Source organism: Oncorhynchus nerka, linkage group LG13 (genome assembly GCF_034236695.1).
Source record: "Oncorhynchus nerka isolate Pitt River linkage group LG13, Oner_Uvic_2.0, whole genome shotgun sequence".
Lineage (NCBI taxonomy): Eukaryota > Metazoa > Chordata > Actinopteri > Salmoniformes > Salmonidae > Oncorhynchus > Oncorhynchus nerka.
In genome coordinates, this window is record NC_088408.1 from 10,143,557 (window position 1) to 10,163,150 (window position 19,594).

The window sequence follows — 19,594 nt, forward strand, 5'->3', positions numbered from 1 at the left end:
ATGTGAAATTACACTATTTTGCATGACAATAACTTTTACACTATTAGTAACTATAATATATATATTATATTGCAGTAAAATGACAAGGCATGTAGATTATGTATATATTTCAAATCAAAATAAAATCATTGGTCACACGCGCTGAATACAACAGGTGTAGACTTCACAGTGAAATGCTTATTTACGAACCCAATCCCAACAGTGCCCATTCCCAACAGTGCCCATTCCCAACAGTGCCCATTCCCAACAGTCCCAACAGTGCCCATTCCCAACAGTCCCAACAGTCCCCATTCCCAACAGTCCCAACAGTGCCCATTCCCAACAGTCCCAACAGTGCCCATTCCCAACAGTCCCAACAGTGCCCATTCCCAACAGTGCCTATTCCCAACAGTGCCCATTCCCAACAGTCCCAACAGTGCCCATTCCCAACATTCCCAAAAGTGCCCATTCCCAACAGTCCCAACAGTCCCCATTCCCAACAGTCCCAACAGTGCCCATTCCCAACAGTCCCAACAGTGCCCAATCCCAACATTCCCAACAGTGCCCATTCCCAACAGTCCCAACAGTGCCCATTCCCAACACATTCCCAACAGTGCCCAATCCCAACATTCCCAACAGTGCCCATTCCCAACAGTGCCCATTCCCAACAGTCCCGACAGTGCCCATTCCCAACAGTCCCAACAGTGCCCATACCCAACAGTGCCCATTCCCAACAGTCCCAACAGTGCCCATTCACAACAGTGCCCATTCCCAACAGTCCCAACAGTGCCCATTCCCAACAGTCCCAACAGTGCCCATACCCAACAGTGCTCATTCCCAACAGTGCCCATTCCCAACAGTCCCAACAGTGCCCATTCCCAACAGTCCCAACAGTGCCGATACCCAACAGTGCCCATTCCCAACAGTGCTCATTCCCAACAGTCCCAACAGTGCCCATTCCCAACAGTCCCAACAGTGCCCATACCCAACAGTGCCCATTCCCAACATTCCCAACAGTGCCAATTCCCAACAGTCCCCATTCCCAACAGTCCCAACAGTGCCCATTCCCAACAGTCCCAACAGTGCCCATTCCCAACAGTGCCCATACCCAACAGTGCCCATTCCCAACAGTCCCAACAGTGCCCATTCCCAACAGTCCCAACAGTGCCCATTCCCAACAGTCCCAACAGTGCCCATACCCAACAGTGCCCAATCCCAACAGTCCCAACAGTTCCCATTCCCAACAGTCCCAACAGTGCCCATTCCCAACAGTCCCAACAGTGCCCAGTCCCAATAGTGCCCATACCCAACAGTACCCAATCCCAACAGTCCCAACAGTGCCCATTCCCAACAGTCTCAACAGTGCCCATTCCAACAATCCCAACAGTGCCAACAGTGCCCATTCCCAACAGTCCCAACAGTGCCCATTCCCAACAGTCCCAACAGTGCCCATTCCCAACAGTCCCAACAGTGCCCATACCCAACAGTGCCCATTCCCAACAGTGCCCATACCCAACAGTGCCCATTCCCAACATTCCCAACAGTGCCCATTCCCAACAGTCCCAACAGTGCCCATTCCCAACAGTCCCAACAGTGCCCATTCCCAACAGTCCCAACAGTGCCCATACCCAACAGTGCCCATTCCCAACAGTCAAAACAGTGCCCATACCCAACAGTGCCCATTCCCAACAGTCCCAACAGTGCCCATTCCCAACAGTCCCAACAGTGCCCATTCCCAACAGTCCCAACAGTGCCCATTCCCAACAGTCCCAACAGTTCCCATACCCAACAGTGCCCATTCCCAACAGTCCCAACAGTGCCCATACCCAACAGTGCCCAATCCCAACAGTCCCAACAGTGCCCATTCCCAACAGTCCCAACAGTGCCCATTCCCAACAGTCCCAACAGTGCCCATACCCAACAGTGCCCATTCCCAACAGTCCCAACAGTGCCCATACCCAACAGTGCCCAATCCCAACAGTGCCCATTCCCAACAGTCCCAACAGTGCCCATACCCAACAGTGCCCAATCCCAACAGTCCCAACAGTACCCATTCCCAACAGTCCCAACAGTGCCCATACCCAACAGTGCCCAATCCCAACAGTCCCAACAGTGCCCATTCCCAACAGTCCCAACAGTGCCCATTCCCAACACATTCCCAACAGTGCCCAATCCCAACATTCCCAACAGTGCCCATTCCCAACAGTGCCTATTCCCAACAGTGCCCATTCCCAACAGTCCCAACAGTGCCCATTCCCAACATTCCCAAAAGTGCCCATTCCCAACAGTCCCAACAGTCCCCATTCCCAACAGTCCCAACAGTGCCCATTCCCAACAGTCCCAACAGTGCCCAATCCCAACATTCCCAACAGTGCCCATTCCCAACAGTCCCAACAGTGCCCATTCCCAACAGTCCCAACAGTGCCCATTCCCAACAGTCCCAACAGTTCCCATACCCAACAGTGCCCATTCCCAACAGTCCCAACAGTGCCCATACCCAACAGTGCCCAATCCCAACAGTCCCAACAGTGCCCATTCCCAACAGTCCCAACAGTGCCCATTCCCAACAGTCCCAACAGTGCCCATACCCAACAGTGCCCATTCCCAACAGTCCCAACAGTGCCCATACCCAACAGTGCCCAATCCCAACAGTGCCCATTCCCAACAGTCCCAACAGTGCCCATACCCAACAGTGCCCAATCCCAACAGTCCCAACAGTACCCATTCCCAACAGTCCCAACAGTGCCCATACCCAACAGTGCCCAATCCCAACAGTCCCAACAGTGCCCATTCCCAACAGTCCCAACAGTGCCCATTCCCAACACATTCCCAACAGTGCCCAATCCCAACATTCCCAACAGTGCCCATTCCCAACAGTGCCTATTCCCAACAGTGCCCATTCCCAACAGTCCCAACAGTGCCCATTCCCAACATTCCCAAAAGTGCCCATTCCCAACAGTCCCAACAGTCCCCATTCCCAACAGTCCCAACAGTGCCCATTCCCAACAGTCCCAACAGTGCCCAATCCCAACATTCCCAACAGTGCCCATTCCCAACAGTCCCAACAGTGCCCATTCCCAACACATTCCCAACAGTGCCCAATCCCAACATTCCCAACAGTGCCCATTCCCAACAGTGCCCATTCCCAACAGTCCCGACAGTGCCCATTCCCAACAGTCCCAACAGTGCCCATACCCAACAGTGCCCATTCCCAACAGTCCCAACAGTGCCCATACCCAACAGTGCCAATTCCCAACAGTCCCCATTCCCAACAGTCCCAACAGTGCCCATTCCCAACAGTCCCAACAGTGCCCATTCCCAACAGTGCCCATACCCAACAGTGCCCATTCCCAACAGTCCCAACAGTGCCCATTCCCAACAGTCCCAACAGTGCCCATTCCCAACAGTCCCAACAGTGCCCATACCCAACAGTGCCCATTCCCAACAGTCCCAACAGTGCCCATACCCAACAGTGCCCAATCCCAACAGTCCCAACAGTGCCCATTCCCAACAGTCCCAACAGTGCCCATTCCCAACAGTCCCAACAGTGCCCATTCCCAACAGTCCCAACAGTGCCCATACCCAACAGTGCCCAATCCCAACAGTCCCAACAGTGCCCATTCCCAACAGTCCCAACAGTGCCCATTCCCAACAGTCCCAACAGTGCCCAGTCCCAATAGTGCCCATACCCAACAGTGCCCAATCCCAACAGTCCCAACAGTGCCCATTCCCAACAGTCTCAACAGTGCCCATTCCAACAATCCCAACAGTGCCAACAGTGCCCATTCCCAACAGTCCCAACAGTGCCCATTCCCAACAGTCCCAACAGTGCCCATACCCAACAGTGCCCATTCCCAACAGTGCCCATACCCAACAGTGCCCATTCCCAACATTCCCAACAGTGCCCATTCCCAACAGTCCCAACAGTGCCCATTCCCAACAGTCCCAACAGTGCCCATTCCCAACAGTCCCAACAGTGCCCATACCCAACAGTGCCCATTCCCAACAGTCAAAACAGTGCCCATACCCAACAGTGCCCATTCCCAACAGTCCCAACAGTGCCCATTCCCAACAGTCCCAACAGTGCCCATTCCCAACAGTCCCAACAGTGCCCATTCCCAACAGTCCCAACAGTGCCCATACCCAACAGTGCCCATTCCCAACAGTCCCAACAGTGCCCATACCCAACAGTGCCCAATCCCAACAGTCCCAACAGTGCCCATTCCCAACAGTCCCAACAGTGCCCATTCCCAACAGTCCCAACAGTGCCCATACCCAACAGTGCCCATTCCCAACAGTCCCAACAGTGCCCATACCCAACAGTGCCCAATCCCCACAGTGCCCATTCCCAACAGTCCCAACAGTGCCCATACCCAACAGTGCCCAATCCCAACAGTCCCAACAGTACCCATTCCCAACAGTCCCAACAGTGCCCATACCCAACAGTGCCCAATCCCAACAGTCCCAACAGTGCCCAATCCCAACAGTCCCAACAGTGCCCATTCCCAACAGTCCCAACAGTGCCCATTCCCAACAGTCCCAACAGTGCCCATACCCAACAGTGCCCAATCCCAACAGTCCCAACAGTGCCCATACCCAACAGTGCCCAATCCCAACAGCCCCAACAGTGCCCATTCCCAACAGTCCCAACAGTGCCCATACCCAACAGTGCCCAATCCCAACAGTCCCAACAGTGCCCATTCCCAACAGTCCCAACAGTGCCCAATCCCAACAGTCCCAACAGTGCCCATACCCAACAGTGCCCAATCCCCACAGTGCCCATTCCCAACAGTCCCAACAGTGCCCATACCCAACAGTGCCCAATCCCAACAGTCCCAACAGTACCCATTCCCAACAGTCCCAACAGTGCCCATACCCAACAGTGCCCAATCCCAACAGTCCCAACAGTGCCCAATCCCAACAGTCCCAACAGTGCCCATTCCCAACAGTCCCAACAGTGCCCATTCCCAACAGTCCCAACAGTGCCCATACCCAACAGTGCCCAATCCCAACAGTCCCAACAGTGCCCATACCCAACAGTGCCCAATCCCAACAGCCCCAACAGTGCCCATTCCCAACAGTCCCAACAGTGCCCATACCCAACAGTGCCCAATCCCAACAGTCCCAACAGTGCCCATTCCCAACAGTCCCAACAGTGCCCAATCCCAACAGTCCCAACAGTGCCCATACCCAACAGTGCCCAATCCCAACAGTGCCCAATCCCAACAGTCCCAACAGTGCCCATTCCCAACAGTCCCAACAGTGCCCATACCCAACAGTGCCCAATCCCAACAGTCCCAACAGTGCCCATTCCCAACAGTCCCAACAGTGCCCAATCCCAACAGTCCCAACAGTGCCCATACCCAACAGTGCCCATTCCCAACAGTCCCAACAGTGCCCATTCCCAACAGTCCCAACAGTGCCGATACCCAACAGTGCCCATTCCCAACAGTGCTCATTCCCAACAGTCCCAACAGTGCCCATTCCCAACAGTCCCAACAGTGCCCATACCCAACAGTGCCCATTCCCAACATTCCCAACAGTGCCAATTCCCAACAGTCCCCATTCCCAACAGTCCCAACAGTGCCCATTCCCAACAGTCCCAACAGTGCCCATTCCCAACAGTGCCCATACCCAACAGTGCCCATTCCCAACAGTCCCAACAGTGCCCATTCCCAACAGTCCCAACAGTGCCCATTCCCAACAGTCCCAACAGTGCCCATACCCAACAGTGCCCATTCCCAACAGTCCCAACAGTGCCCATACCCAACAGTGCCCAATCCCAACAGTCCCAACAGTGCCCATTCCCAACAGTCCCAACAGTGCCCATTCCCAACAGTCCCAACAGTGCCCATTCCCAACAGTCCCAACAGTGCCCATACCCAACAGTGCCCAATCCCAACAGTCCCAACAGTGCCCATTCCCAACAGTCCCAACAGTGCCCATTCCCAACAGTGCCCAATCCCAACAGTCCCAACAGTGCCCATTCCCAACAGTCCCAACAGTGCCCATTCCCAACAGTCCCAACAGTGCCCATACCCAACAGTGCCCAATCCCAACAGTCCCAACAGTGCCCATACCCAACAGTGCCCAATCCCAACAGTCCCAACAGTGCCCATTCCCAACAGTCCCAACAGTGCCCATACCCAACAGTGCCCAATCCCAACAGTCCCAACAGTGCCCATTCCCAACAGTCCCAACAGTGCCCAATCCCAACAGTCCCAACAGTGCCCATACCCAACAGTGCCCAATCCCAACAGTGCCCAATCCCAACAGTCCCAACAGTGCCCATTCCCAACAGTCCCAACAGTGCCCATACCCAACAGTGCCCAATCCCAACAGTCCCAACAGTGCCCATTCCCAACAGTCCCAACAGTGCCCAATCCCAACAGTCCCAACAGTGCCCATACCCAACAGTGCCCATTCCCAACAGTCCCAACAGTGCCCATTCCCAACAGTCCCAACAGTGCCCATACCCAACAGTGCCCATTCCCAACAGTCCCAACAGTGCCCATTCCCAACAGTGCCGAGTTAAAACGTAAGACAAATATTTGCTGAATAAAAAAGGAAAGTGTCACACAATAAAAAAACAACAAGGTTGTAAACAAGGAGTACCAGTACCGAGGTAATGTGCAGGAGTACCAGTAGCTGAGGCAATGTACAGGGGTACAAGTAGCTGAGGCAATGTGCAGGGGTACAAGTAGCCGAGGCAATGTGCAGGGGTACAAGTAGCTGAGGTAATGTGCAGGGGTACAAGTAGCTGAGGTAATGTGCAGGGGTACAAGTAGCTGAGGTAATGTGCAGGGGTACAAGTAGCTGAGGTAATGTGCAGGGGTACAAGTAGCTGAGGTAATGTGCAGGGGTACAAGTAGCTGAGGTAATTGTGGGTAAAAGTGACACATTTTCCCCAAAAAAATGTCACTTTACTTTTGTTCACGTGCATTTCTTCTAGTAAAAAAAGCAGCTATTCACAAAAAAAAAATTGTGCAACAAATGTGTCCCAATTGTTTCTGACAGTTACTGATAGTCCCATAGGCTACACAACCTCTTGGAATACTCCACTTGTATTCATGCATTTTTACTTTGTTCAAAATAACATAAACATATTCAATATCCTGTTCATAGTTCGCCGATAACATCTGATGTGGTATACCATGTATCACTCTGTATCCAGGTAGCAACTGCAGTAAGTGTAGTCTACTGGTGGTCATCATTAGTGCAGTTGGATATTTACCAAGTGGACGCCCCCCAACTGGCTTTTTTTTGTTTTTCTATTTTCTATTAATGAAACTAATTCGTTTTGTAATCAAAGCTCAGATATGCAAAACAATAGAATTATACAATGCTTTGAGATAGAGAGGGACACTTCATTTTAATACACAATAGGGCTATTTGTAAATGTCTAATAGCAAATTGGTACATTCTGCACAAAGAAAATGTAGAATAATGTACATGCTCTTTTCAATAGGCTAATTGATAGAGCGACAATTATATTCAATTCGACTATTTAGCATAGAGATAATCAGATCTGATTAGGTGCATTCTGATCAATCCCCCCCCCCCCCCCCCCCCCCCACAAAAGAAAATGTATTCATGCATCAAAGGAATGGTCTTACCGATTGTGGAAATGTGAGACGGGTGAAATTCGTTGTCCGTGAATCTGCATAATAAACATGTTTTTCCAACCCCCGAATCTCCGAGAAGCAGGAGTCGGAAGAGCACATCATACTGCTTAGCCATAGCGTCTTATAAATTAGAACAGCCAGCAAGCTAACTCAGCAACGAATTTCCAAAAGCAACACAGCTACACCCCAGCCCATGTCTGCCCAAAATGCAATCAAGTCTTTTGATAGTCTTTCGAGGAACCGGTGAGCAGCTCTGTCTATCAAACCAGGAGGAGCGGTCTCTTTGGTAACAACGCCTAGGTATAAGAGAAGGGATTCCACCCAGCCCACTCCTCCTCTGATGGGTGCGGTGGCGGGGGAAGCTCCCAGCAGCATCCGCTTTTCACTTAACATCACCGACACGCGAGATGGTTGGTTGAGAAAGCGCGGGAGTAACACGACAGTACAGAAGAAACACCTTTATTATTTTATTGTCCGTAAACTACACCAGGAAGAGTAATTGTGCAAAGAAAACATAGGCTACCTAAAGTGAGCTAAATTAAATAGGGCTATTTATTTTATTCCTACAGCCTAAAATAATTGTTATTTTATGATGTGCCAAGTAGCCTACATGTTTATCTGAAAAGGATTCTAGAAGAAGTTTTACCACAAAATAAATAAAGCATGGTTGGATTGAGTTAACACATTTTTCATAAATGACCCCTACCCCTAGGCATGTATTTTAGGATTCATCAGAATATTCATGGACTAATATGACAGCAAATTAAATAAAGGTTACACACATACACAACACTGACCAAAAAGTTATTTTGTTGGAAATTTACGTACGTCCCCATTACCAGTAAAACTTCATCAAAACCTATTTCTTCACTTACTTGCTGTGCTGTTTCGTTGTCAAGTCGTTTCATTCTCAACCAGGATTTCAATGGAACGCCATTTGGGTCTTTGCGTGTCAAAAAATATACTATTTAACACTATTGGACGTGTCAAATAACACTCTTGTTGACCAATCAGGACCTGAATATGACTGCACGTCACGTAATAATTTAACGGGTTCATAAATGTTTTACGTAGTTGTTACACATTGATTACACGATCACTCGTATTTCATATGTCACAGCGATTCATCGATACGTATGCTATGATGCTGTATGCTATGATGCTGTATGCTATGATGCTGGTAAAGTTGTCTTACGCACCTTCAGTGCAGGTCATAACAAAAAGCTAGCTAGCTCAACGGATCCAAACAATGTTCTTCCCCAAAAACATAGCAAAACGGCAATCTGTTTCTATATAGCTAGGTGTCATCATCTAAAATAACCTTAATTTATAAAGACAGTTCTTGTGTCTAAGTGTGCGTTCTCTAATTCTCTCCTCTCTTTCTTTCTCTCTCTCGGAGGACCTGAGCCCTAGGACCATGCCCCAGGACTACCTGACATGATGACTCCTTGCTGTCCCCAGTCCACCTGGCCGTGCTGCTGCTCCAGTTTCAACTGTTCTGCCTTATTATTATTCGACCATGCTGGTCATTTATGAACATTTGAACATCTTGGCCATGTTCTGTTATAATCTCCACCCGGCACAGCCAGAAGAGGACTGGCCACCCCACATAGCCTGGTTCCTCTCTAGGTTTCTTCCTAGGTTTTGGCCTTTCTAGGGAGTTTTTCCTAGCCACCGTGCTTCTACACCTGCATTGCTTGCTGTTTGGGGTTTTAGGCTGGGTTTCTGTACAGCACTTTGAGATATCAGCTGATGTACGAAGGGCTATATAAAAAAAAATGATTTGATTTGAGTTCTTATTTGATTAATGGTGGATGAGCCACAATAGTGGACTTTTGGGTTAGCCTTCAAAATAAACATATGGCATAGATCTACTATTTGTATTCATTTGCATCACTGTCAATGACATACTTTTATTTTGAAGGCAGACCGCAAATTCCACTTGTGCCTAATCCTTATTGTGGCTAGCTTCACAAAACAACCCAGGCCGGGTGAGCATCACTCGCCAGATGAAGCTAGCTGGCTGCTTGCTTTGGGCAACAGGGTTAAGTAGCTGGCTAGCTATTTATTTTCATGAACAGAAGTTCAATTTCAATATGCGAACAACAAGTGGCAACCTAGCTAATACTTACTCACAAGGATTCCTAAATCATTGCTAAGAATAATGAAATTGACTGCAGTTTCTACTGATCATTGCTTTCAGGCTGGTTGTATTGGTGCTAGCTAGATACCAAGCTAAAGCTAGCTACCCCAGAAGTTGTTGTCAAACTTTGTGCTTTATTACCAAAGCGGTATTGTAAACACATCGTTCGTGGCCGGTGTTTGCTTGTTTGTAGACTTTTTTTTGTACAGCTTTGACAGTGCTGCTGTATCTTTTTTGACACGCAAAGACCCAAACGGCGTCCCATAGTATGTATGTCGTGAAGCTAATAGCAGTGACGCTATTACTGTGTAACTCCATTAGGGCAACATCTGAAAAATTACGCACTTGGTAGTGTTGTCCCGGTGCTCAACCAGTCGGCAACAGAGAACTGTTGATTGTCAAGGGCAATGAATTCCATTATCTTGGCATTAATCGATTTCGCCTTTGAGTTGTCTCTCTGAAATGTTCTTACTCTTTCAAATGACTGCTGCACTTGTTGACTGCTCGATCCACACAGCAGACATTGTGGACGAGGTTCGGAATGCTGTGTTGCACTTACAGCGAAACATTTTACATGGCATCATTACGTCATGTGCATACCTATATAACGTAGGTACGACATGTGCATACCTATATAACGTAGGTACGACATGTGCATACCTATATAACGTAGGTACGTCATGTTCATACCTATATAACGTAGGTACGTCATGTGCATACCTATATAACGTAGGTACGTCAGCCTTGACATCGGTTACGTCATGTGCATACCTATATAACGTAGGTACGTCATGTGCATACCTATATAACGTAGGTACGTCATGTTCATACCTATATAACGTAGGTACGTCATGTGCATACCTATATAACGTAGGTACGTCATGTGCATACCTATATAACGTAGGTACGTCATGTGCATACCTATATAACGTAGGTACGTCATGTTCATACCTATATAACGTAGGTACGTCATGTGCATACCTATATAACGTAGGTACGTCATGTGCATACCTATATAACGTAGGTACGTCATGTGCATACCTATATAACGTAGGTACGTCATGTGCATACCTATATAACGTAGGTACGTCATGTGCATACCTATATAACGTAGGTACGTCATGTGCATACCTATATAACGTAGGTACGTCATGTGCATACCTATATAACGTAGCTACGTCATGTGCATACCTATTTAACGTAGGTACGTCATGTGCATACCTATATAACGTAGGTACGTCAGCCTTGACATCGGTTACGTCATGTGCATACCTATATAACGTAGGTACGTCATGTGCATACCTATATAACGTAGGTACGTCATGTTCATACCTATATAACGTAGGTACGTCATGTGCATACCTATATAACGTAGGTACGTCATGTGCATACCTATATAACGTAGGTACGTCATGTGCATACCTATATAACGTAGGTACGTCATGTTCATACCTATATAACGTAGGTACGTCATGTGCATACCTATATAACGTAGGTACGTCATGTGCATACCTATATAACGTAGGTACGTCATGTGCATACCTATATAACGTAGGTACGTCATGTGCATACCTATATAACGTAGGTACGTCATGTGCATACCTATATAACGTAGGTACGTCATGTGCATACCTATATAACGTAGGTACGTCATGTGCATACCTATATAACGTAGGTACGTCATGTGCATACCTATTTAACGTAGGTACGTCATGTGCATACCTATATAACGTAGGTACGTCAGCCTTGACATCGGTTACGTCATGTGCATACCTATATAACGTAGGTACGTCATGTGCATACCTATATAGCGTAGATACGTCAGCCTTTTTGACATCGGTTACGTCATTAAGTCATGTGCATACCTATATAACGTAGGTACGTCATGTGCATACCTATATAACGTAGGTACGTCATGTGCATACCTATATAACGTAGGTACGTCATGTGCATACCTATATAACGTAGGTACGTCATGTGCATACCTATTTAACGTAGGTACGTCATGTGCATACCTATATAACGTAGGTACGTCAGCCTTGACATCGGTTACGTCATGTGCATACCTATATAACGTAGGTACGTCATGTGCATACCTATATAACGTAGGTACGTCATGTGCATACCTATATAACGTAGGTACGTCATGTGCATACCTATATAACGTAGGTACGTCATGTGCATACCTATATAACGTAGGTACGTCATGTGCATACCTATATAACGTAGGTACGTCATGTGCATACCTATATAACGTAGGTACGTCATGTGCATACCTATTTAACGTAGGTACGTCATGTGCATACCTATATAACGTAGGTACGTCAGCCTTGACATCGGTTACGTCATGTGCATACCTATATAACGTAGGTACGTCATGTGCATACCTATATAACGTAGGTACGTCATGTGCATACCTATATAACGTAGGTACGTCAGCCTTGACATCGGTTACGTCATGTGCATACCTATATAACGTAGGTACGTCATGTGCATACCTATATAACGTAGGTACGTCATGTTCATACCTATATAACGTAGGTACGTCATGTGCATACCTATATAACGTAGGTACGTCATGTGCATACCTATATAACGTAGGTACGTCATGTGCATACCTATATAACGTAGGTACGTCATGTGCATACCTATATAACGTAGGTACGTCATGTGCATACCTATATAACGTAGGTACGTCATGTGCATACCTATATAACGTAGGTACGTCATGTGCATACCTATATAACGTAGGTACGTCAGCCTTGACATCGGTTACGTCATTAAGTCATGTGCATACCTATATAACGTAGGTACGTCATGTGCATACCTATATAACGTAGGTACGTCATGTGCATACCTATATAACGTAGGTACGTCATGTGCATACCTATATAATGTAGGTACGTCATGTGCATACCTATATAACGTAGGTACGTCAGCCTTGACATCGGTTTTGCACATCGGCGCTAAACTAGACATCGGCCGATACCGATGTTGGCATTTTTAGCTAATATCAGCCGATTCCGATATGTTCACAGATATATTTATTAGGTATGCGCTATATATATGTCATGCCCTGGCCTTAGCATTCTGTGTTTTCGTTAGTATTTTGGTGAGGCCAGGGTGTGACATGGGGATTTATGTGGTTTGTTTTGTCTGGGGTTGTTTGTAGAGTATGGGATTGTGGTTAGAGTAGTACTCTAGGTAAGTCTATGGTTGCCTAGAGTGGTTCTCAATCAGAGGCAGGTGTTTATCGTTGTCTCTGATTGGGAACCATATTTAGGCAGCCATATTCTTTAGGTGTCTTGTGGGTGATTGTTCCTGTCTTTGTGTTTGTGGCACCAGATAGGACTGGTTTGGTTTTTTCACGTTTCTTGTTTTGTAGATTGTTGTATTTTCATCTTTATTAAAGATGTACAAAAATAACCACGCTGCATTTTGGTTTGCCTCTCTTTCACCAGAAGAAAACTGTTACAATATATATATATATAGAGAGAGAGAGATGAGATGAAGACAGACCAGCTCATCTGAATACAAATTACAACTTCTAATTTTAATTCTGATTAGCCTGTAAAGTTATTATCCATCCTAGTTTGAAAGGACCGTATGCTTTATCAAAGGTTGCTACAACATGTAACAGCTGTACAGACTTCTGTCGTGTGTTAACGTCTGTGTGGTTGCTGGGGTGTTGTGATGTTCTTTATTGTACAGTAGGGTAGTAATGAAATGCCAGCTGATCTGTGACTAACTCAGTGACTAAGCCTGTACTGAACATAGCAGACCAGAGCAGGTGGATTCTAATGACACACACACACACACACACACACACACACACACACACACACACACACACACACACACACACACACACACACATATCTACACACACCTCTGAGGAAAGGTTACTTACTCGGGAGAGGAGGGGGAGTGTCGGGTGTGATGTGACACACACACAGCCTTTGACGCAGAGGAATGGATGTGCATGTGTCACTGTCGGCACCTGCAGATCAACAGTACTGCGTTGGTTATTTGGGAGAAAGGAGAGAGATGATTTACTTCTGAAATTGTTAAAGAAGTCACTCTAAGTAGAATGTACAGTCATTTTAAACGTATTTTTAAAAATCATGTTTTATGCATAAAAGGTATCCTAGTAGTTTAAGGTACCCCAAATGTATTTAGCTTATTGTGTAGCCTATGTTATGTTTGTTGTGTATGTATCCAAGCCAATATCAGATTTCTTTATTTAACCAGGTAGGCCAGTTGAGAACAACTTCTTATCTACAACTGTGACCTGGCCAAGATAAAGCAAAGCAGTGCAACAAAAACAACAACACAGAGTTACACATAAACAGTACAGTCAATAACACAATAGAACAATATATGTACAGTGTGTGCAAATGTAGAAGAGTAGGGAGGTAAGGATATAAATAGGCTATAGAGACGAAATAATAATTACAATTTAGCATTAACACTGGAGTGATAGATGTGTCACTAGCTTTAGCAGCCATAATGTACCCTGGTCCCAGATCAGTTTATACTCTCACCTACTCCATTGCTGTCATTCTCAAGCCATACATGGCAGTGAGTTGGCATGATAGCACAGACTGGCGCTCAGCCTATTAGCAACCATGTATGTGTACATGTATGGATTTCCACTGTGTGTTTTCTCCTCGGGCCCACTCTATTGAGAGACCAGCACTACCAGTACCCGAAGAAGGGATTGCGTCATCTCTCTGATGCTTATGCGGTATGGAGACTACTGCCAGCCAGACAACTGTATAAACTCTGAGCCTGCACGAGAACTAATTACCTAAGAGTATTTCCCACAAAGCATATCATTGATGACCACATACTATATATAATATATGCCATTTATCTGAAGAAGGGCTTATGTCATCTCTCAGAACTCATCTCCACCACTTATTTGTATTCTTCTAAAGATAGCTAGGTGAGTCAACCGCATGTCACAGTAAGTACATGTTTCCTCAACCAATTAGCTATCAGCAAAGTCAGTGCTAGTAGGAAAAAACAAGTGGTTGGGGGGGGGGGGGCTTAATCAAGATATTCTTCTTCGTTGCTATTGGTCAGAACTGAAGCTGTGCCTCATATTCTAAAATGGTCTCCTGCCTCCTGTCATCCTCGTCATGGTTTCTAAGTTGCGTTAAGAATTTATACTTTGGAGCCAATGTTCCGACCCATTGCAAGTTGAAGTCTCTTAAGTATTCCAAATTCTGTTTTATCTGAAACTGAAGAACTACACTGAACAAAAATATAGACGAAATATGTGTATAAAGATGTCAGAAATGTTCCATACGCAAGCTTATTTCGCTCAAATTATGTGCACAAATTTGTTTACATCTCTGTTAGTGAGCATTTCTCATTTGCCAAAATTCTTGTCAGCAGATCCTCTCAAGCTCTGTCTGTTTGGATGGGGAGCGTCGCTGTACAGATATTTTCAGGTCTCTCGAGATGTTCGATCGGGTTCATGTCCGGGCTCTGGCTGGGCCACTACAGGACATTCAGAGAAGCCACTCCTGTGTTGTCTTGGCTGTGTGCTTAGGGTCATTGTCATGTTGGAAGATGAACCAGCATCCCTGTCTGTGGTCCTGAGTGCTCTGGAGCAGGTTTTCATCAAGGATCTCTCTGTACTTTGCCCCGTTCATCTTTCCCTCGATCCTGACTAGTGTCTCAGTCCCTGCCACTGAAAAACATTCCCACAGCATGATGCTGCCACTACCATGCTTCACCGTAGGGATGGTGCCAGGTTTCCTCCAGACCTGATGCTTGGTAGTCAGGCCATATAGTTCAATCTTGGTTTCATCAGACCAGAGAATCTCATTTCTTATGGTCTGACAGTCCTTTAGGTGCCACTTGGTGAACTCCAAGCGGGCTGTCATGTGCATTTTTACTGAGGAGTGGCTTCCGTCTGGCCACTCTACCATAAAGAACTGATTTGGTGGAGATGCCAAGATGGTTCTCCCATCTCCACAGAGGAACTCTAGAGCTCTGTCAGAGTGACCATCGGGTTCTTGGTCACCTCCCTGACCCTGAGTCCCTGAGTCCTGGTGGTTCCAAACTTCTTCCATTTAAGAATGGTGTTCTTGGGGACCTTCAATGCTGCAGACATTTTTTGGTACCCTTCCCCAGATCTGTGCCTTGACACAATCCTGTCTCGGAGCTCTACGGATAATTCCTTTGACCTCGTGGCATTGTTATTGCTCTGGAATGCACTGTCAACTGTGGGACCTTATATAGACAGGTGTGTGCCTTTCCAAATCATGTCCAATCAATTGAATTTACCACAGGTGGACTCCAATCAAGTTGTAGAAACATCTCAAGGATGATCAACGGAAACAGGATTCACCCGAGCTCAATTTCGAGTCTCATAGCAAACGGTCTGAAAACTAAATAAGGTATCTTTTTATTTGTAATACATTTGCTAAATCTGTTTTCTCTTTGTCATTAGGGGGTATTGTGACGTCATTATGGGGTATTGTGATGTCCTTATGGGGTATTGTGATGTCATTATGGGGTATTGTGATGTCATTATGGGGTATTGTGTGTATATTGATGAGGATCATTTGTATTTAATCAATTTTAGAATAAGGCTGTAACGTAACAATATGTGGAAAAAGTCAAGGGGTCTGAATACTTTCTGAAGGAACTTTATCTGAGAGGTTATAGACCTACAGTCAGTGTCCAGATTTCAGCTAGGCTACTATTCCATTTAACCCATCAAGTTCCCTTGACGTGCCACGTCTTGTTACTGTCGAATTTGTGTAACGCTTCACAATCATCACACGTAACATAGCCATAACATAACGTTAACATAACATAGTTATAACATAGCCATAACATAACGTTAACATAACATAGTTATAACATAGCCATATCATAACGTTAACATAACATAGTTATAACATAGCCATATCATAACGTTAACATAACATAGTTATAACATAGCCATATCATAACGTTAACATAACATAGTTATAACATAGCCATAGCCATAACATAATGTTAACATAACGTTAACATAACATAGTTATAACATAGCCATAACATAACGTTAACATAACATAGTTATAACATAGCCATATCATAACGTTAACATAACATAGTTATAACATAGCCATATCATAACGTTAACATAACATAGTTATAACATAGCCATAACATAACGTTAACATAACATAGTTATAACATAGCCATAACATAATGTTAACATAACATAACGTTAACATAACATAGTTATAGCATAGCCATAACATAATGTTAACATAACATAGTTATAGCATAGCCATGTCATAACGTTAACATAACATAGTTATAGCATAGCCATATCATAACGTTAACATAACATAGTTATAGCATAGCCATAACATAACGTTAACATAACATAGTTATAACATAGCCATAACATAACGTTAAAATAACATAGTTATAACATAGCCATAACATAATGTTAACATAACATAGTTATAGCATAGCCATATCATAACGTTAACATAACATAGTTATAACATAGCCATATCATAACGTTAACATAACATAGTTATAACATAGCCATATCATAACGTTAACATAACATAGTTATAACATAACATCAACATAACATAGTTATAACATAACGTTAACATAACATAGTTATAACATAGCCATAACATAACGTTAACATAACATAGTTATAACATAGCCATAGCATAACGTTAACATAACATAGTTATAACATAACGTTAACATAACATAGTTATAACATAGCCATAACATAACGTTAACATAACATAGTTATAACATAGCCATAACATAACGTTAACATAACATAGTTATAACATCAACATAACATAGTTATAACATCATCATAACATAGTTATAACATCAACATAACATAGTTATAGCATAACGTTAACATAACATAGCCATAACATAACGTTAACATAATAACATAGTTATAACATTGCCATAACATAACGTTAACATAACATAGTTATAACATAGCCATAACATAACGTTAACATAACGTTAACGTAACATAGTTATAGCATAGCCATAATATAACGTTAACATAACATAGTTATAACATAACGTTAACATAACATAGTTATAACATAACGTTAACATAACATAGTTATAATATAACGTTAACATAACATAGCCATAACGTTAACATAACATAGTTATAGCCATAACGTTAACATAACATAGCCATAACATAACGTTAAAATAACATAGGTATAACATAGCCATAATATAACGTTAACATAACATAGTTATAACATAACGTTCACATAACATAGTTATAACATAATGTTAACATAACATAGGTATAACATAACGTTAAAATAACATAGGTATAACATAGCCATAACATAACATAGTTATAGCATAGCCATATCATAACGTTAACATAACATAGCCATAACGTTAACATAACATAGCCATAACATAACGTTAAAATAACATAGTTATAGCATAGCCATAACATAACATTAACATAACATAACGTTAACATAACATAGTTATAACATAACATTAAAATAACATAGGTATAACAGCCATAACATAGCCATAACATAGCCATATCATAACGTTAACATAACATAGTTATAACATAGCCATAACATAACGTTAACATAACATAGTTATAACATAGCCATAACATAACATTAACATAACATAGCCATAACATAACGTTAACATAACATAGCCATAACATAACGTTAACATAACATAGTTATAACATAGCCATATCATAACGTTAACATAACATAGCCATAACATAACGTTAACATAACATAGCCATAACATAACGTTAACATAACATAGTTATAACATAGCCAGCACTGCCATCGTCCTCTTTTACCACTCCATCTAATCTTTCCCAAACATAACTTTTCTGACCCTCCCTTCTCTTTATTTTCAACTCTCCATTTCGTAGCTTTTCTCTTATTGAATTAAACTCTGACATTGTCCTTTTAGCCTCAGTGGATCGACGTAAACTTTTCCTGCCCAAGTTCCCGAAAGCATTTGGCTATTGGTGTGTATTAGGCAGTTACAGTTAGACCCTAAAGCTTACACTGAGGCTACGCAACTAACGGCAGATAAAATAAGAAAACCTCAATGTAGCCTACAGATATGATCCAGAATTATACATTTATGGAATTTGAATGCATTGTTTTCTCTTCATTTAACCCACCCAACTACCCACACGCCTTTCATCCACACAATATTTCATGACTCTCAACCCGCCCACCAAGCGGATTATGAGTCAACCTACACAAAGTGTCTTGAAGCCAGTAGGTTGTGTCACTATAGTCTCTGGCTGTTCTCTCTGTAGTGTAGAATATGTCTGACTGTAGGGAAGTCAGATAGATGTTCTCTCTGTGGTGTCTAGAGGCCAGCCGGCCGTGGTTCTGGTACTAGATCCTATAGTATCTATATTGTGTGTGTTCTCTCTGTGGTGTCTAGAGGCCAGCCGGCCGTGGTTCTGGTACTAGATCCTATAGTATCTATAGTGTGTGTGTTCTCTCTGTAGTGTCTAGACGCCAGCAGGCCCTGGTTGTGCTACTGGATCTTACACAGTCTGGAGCTGCTGGAGGAACCTGTCCCCACCTCCATCTCCTCAGAGAGTACAGCCACTGTCCCCACCTCCATCTCCTCAGAGAGTACAGCCACTGTCCCCACCTCCATCTCCTCAGAGAGTACAGGCACTGTCCCCACCTCCATCTCCTCAGTGAGTACAGCCACTGTCCCCACCTCCATCTCCTCAGAGAGTACAGCCACTGTCCCCACCTCCATCTCCTCAGAGAGTACAGCCACTGTCCCCACCTCCATCACCTCAGAGAGT

At 44.5% G+C, this 19,594-nt stretch overlaps 1 protein-coding gene across 1 annotated transcript in view; it reads right to left on the bottom strand.

Moving 5' to 3' along the window:
* Positions 1-7,935, bottom strand: part of LOC115118117 (ras-related protein Rab-15-like) — a 41,867-nt gene extending 33,932 nt beyond the window's left edge. The window contains exon 1 of the mRNA XM_065026040.1: positions 7,596-7,935. Within this exon, the coding sequence (XP_064882112.1) occupies positions 7,596-7,719 (124 nt within the window). The 5' untranslated portion in view covers positions 7,720-7,935. The remainder of the gene's footprint in view (positions 1-7,595) is intronic.
* Positions 7,936-19,594: the final 11,659 nt, after the last annotated feature.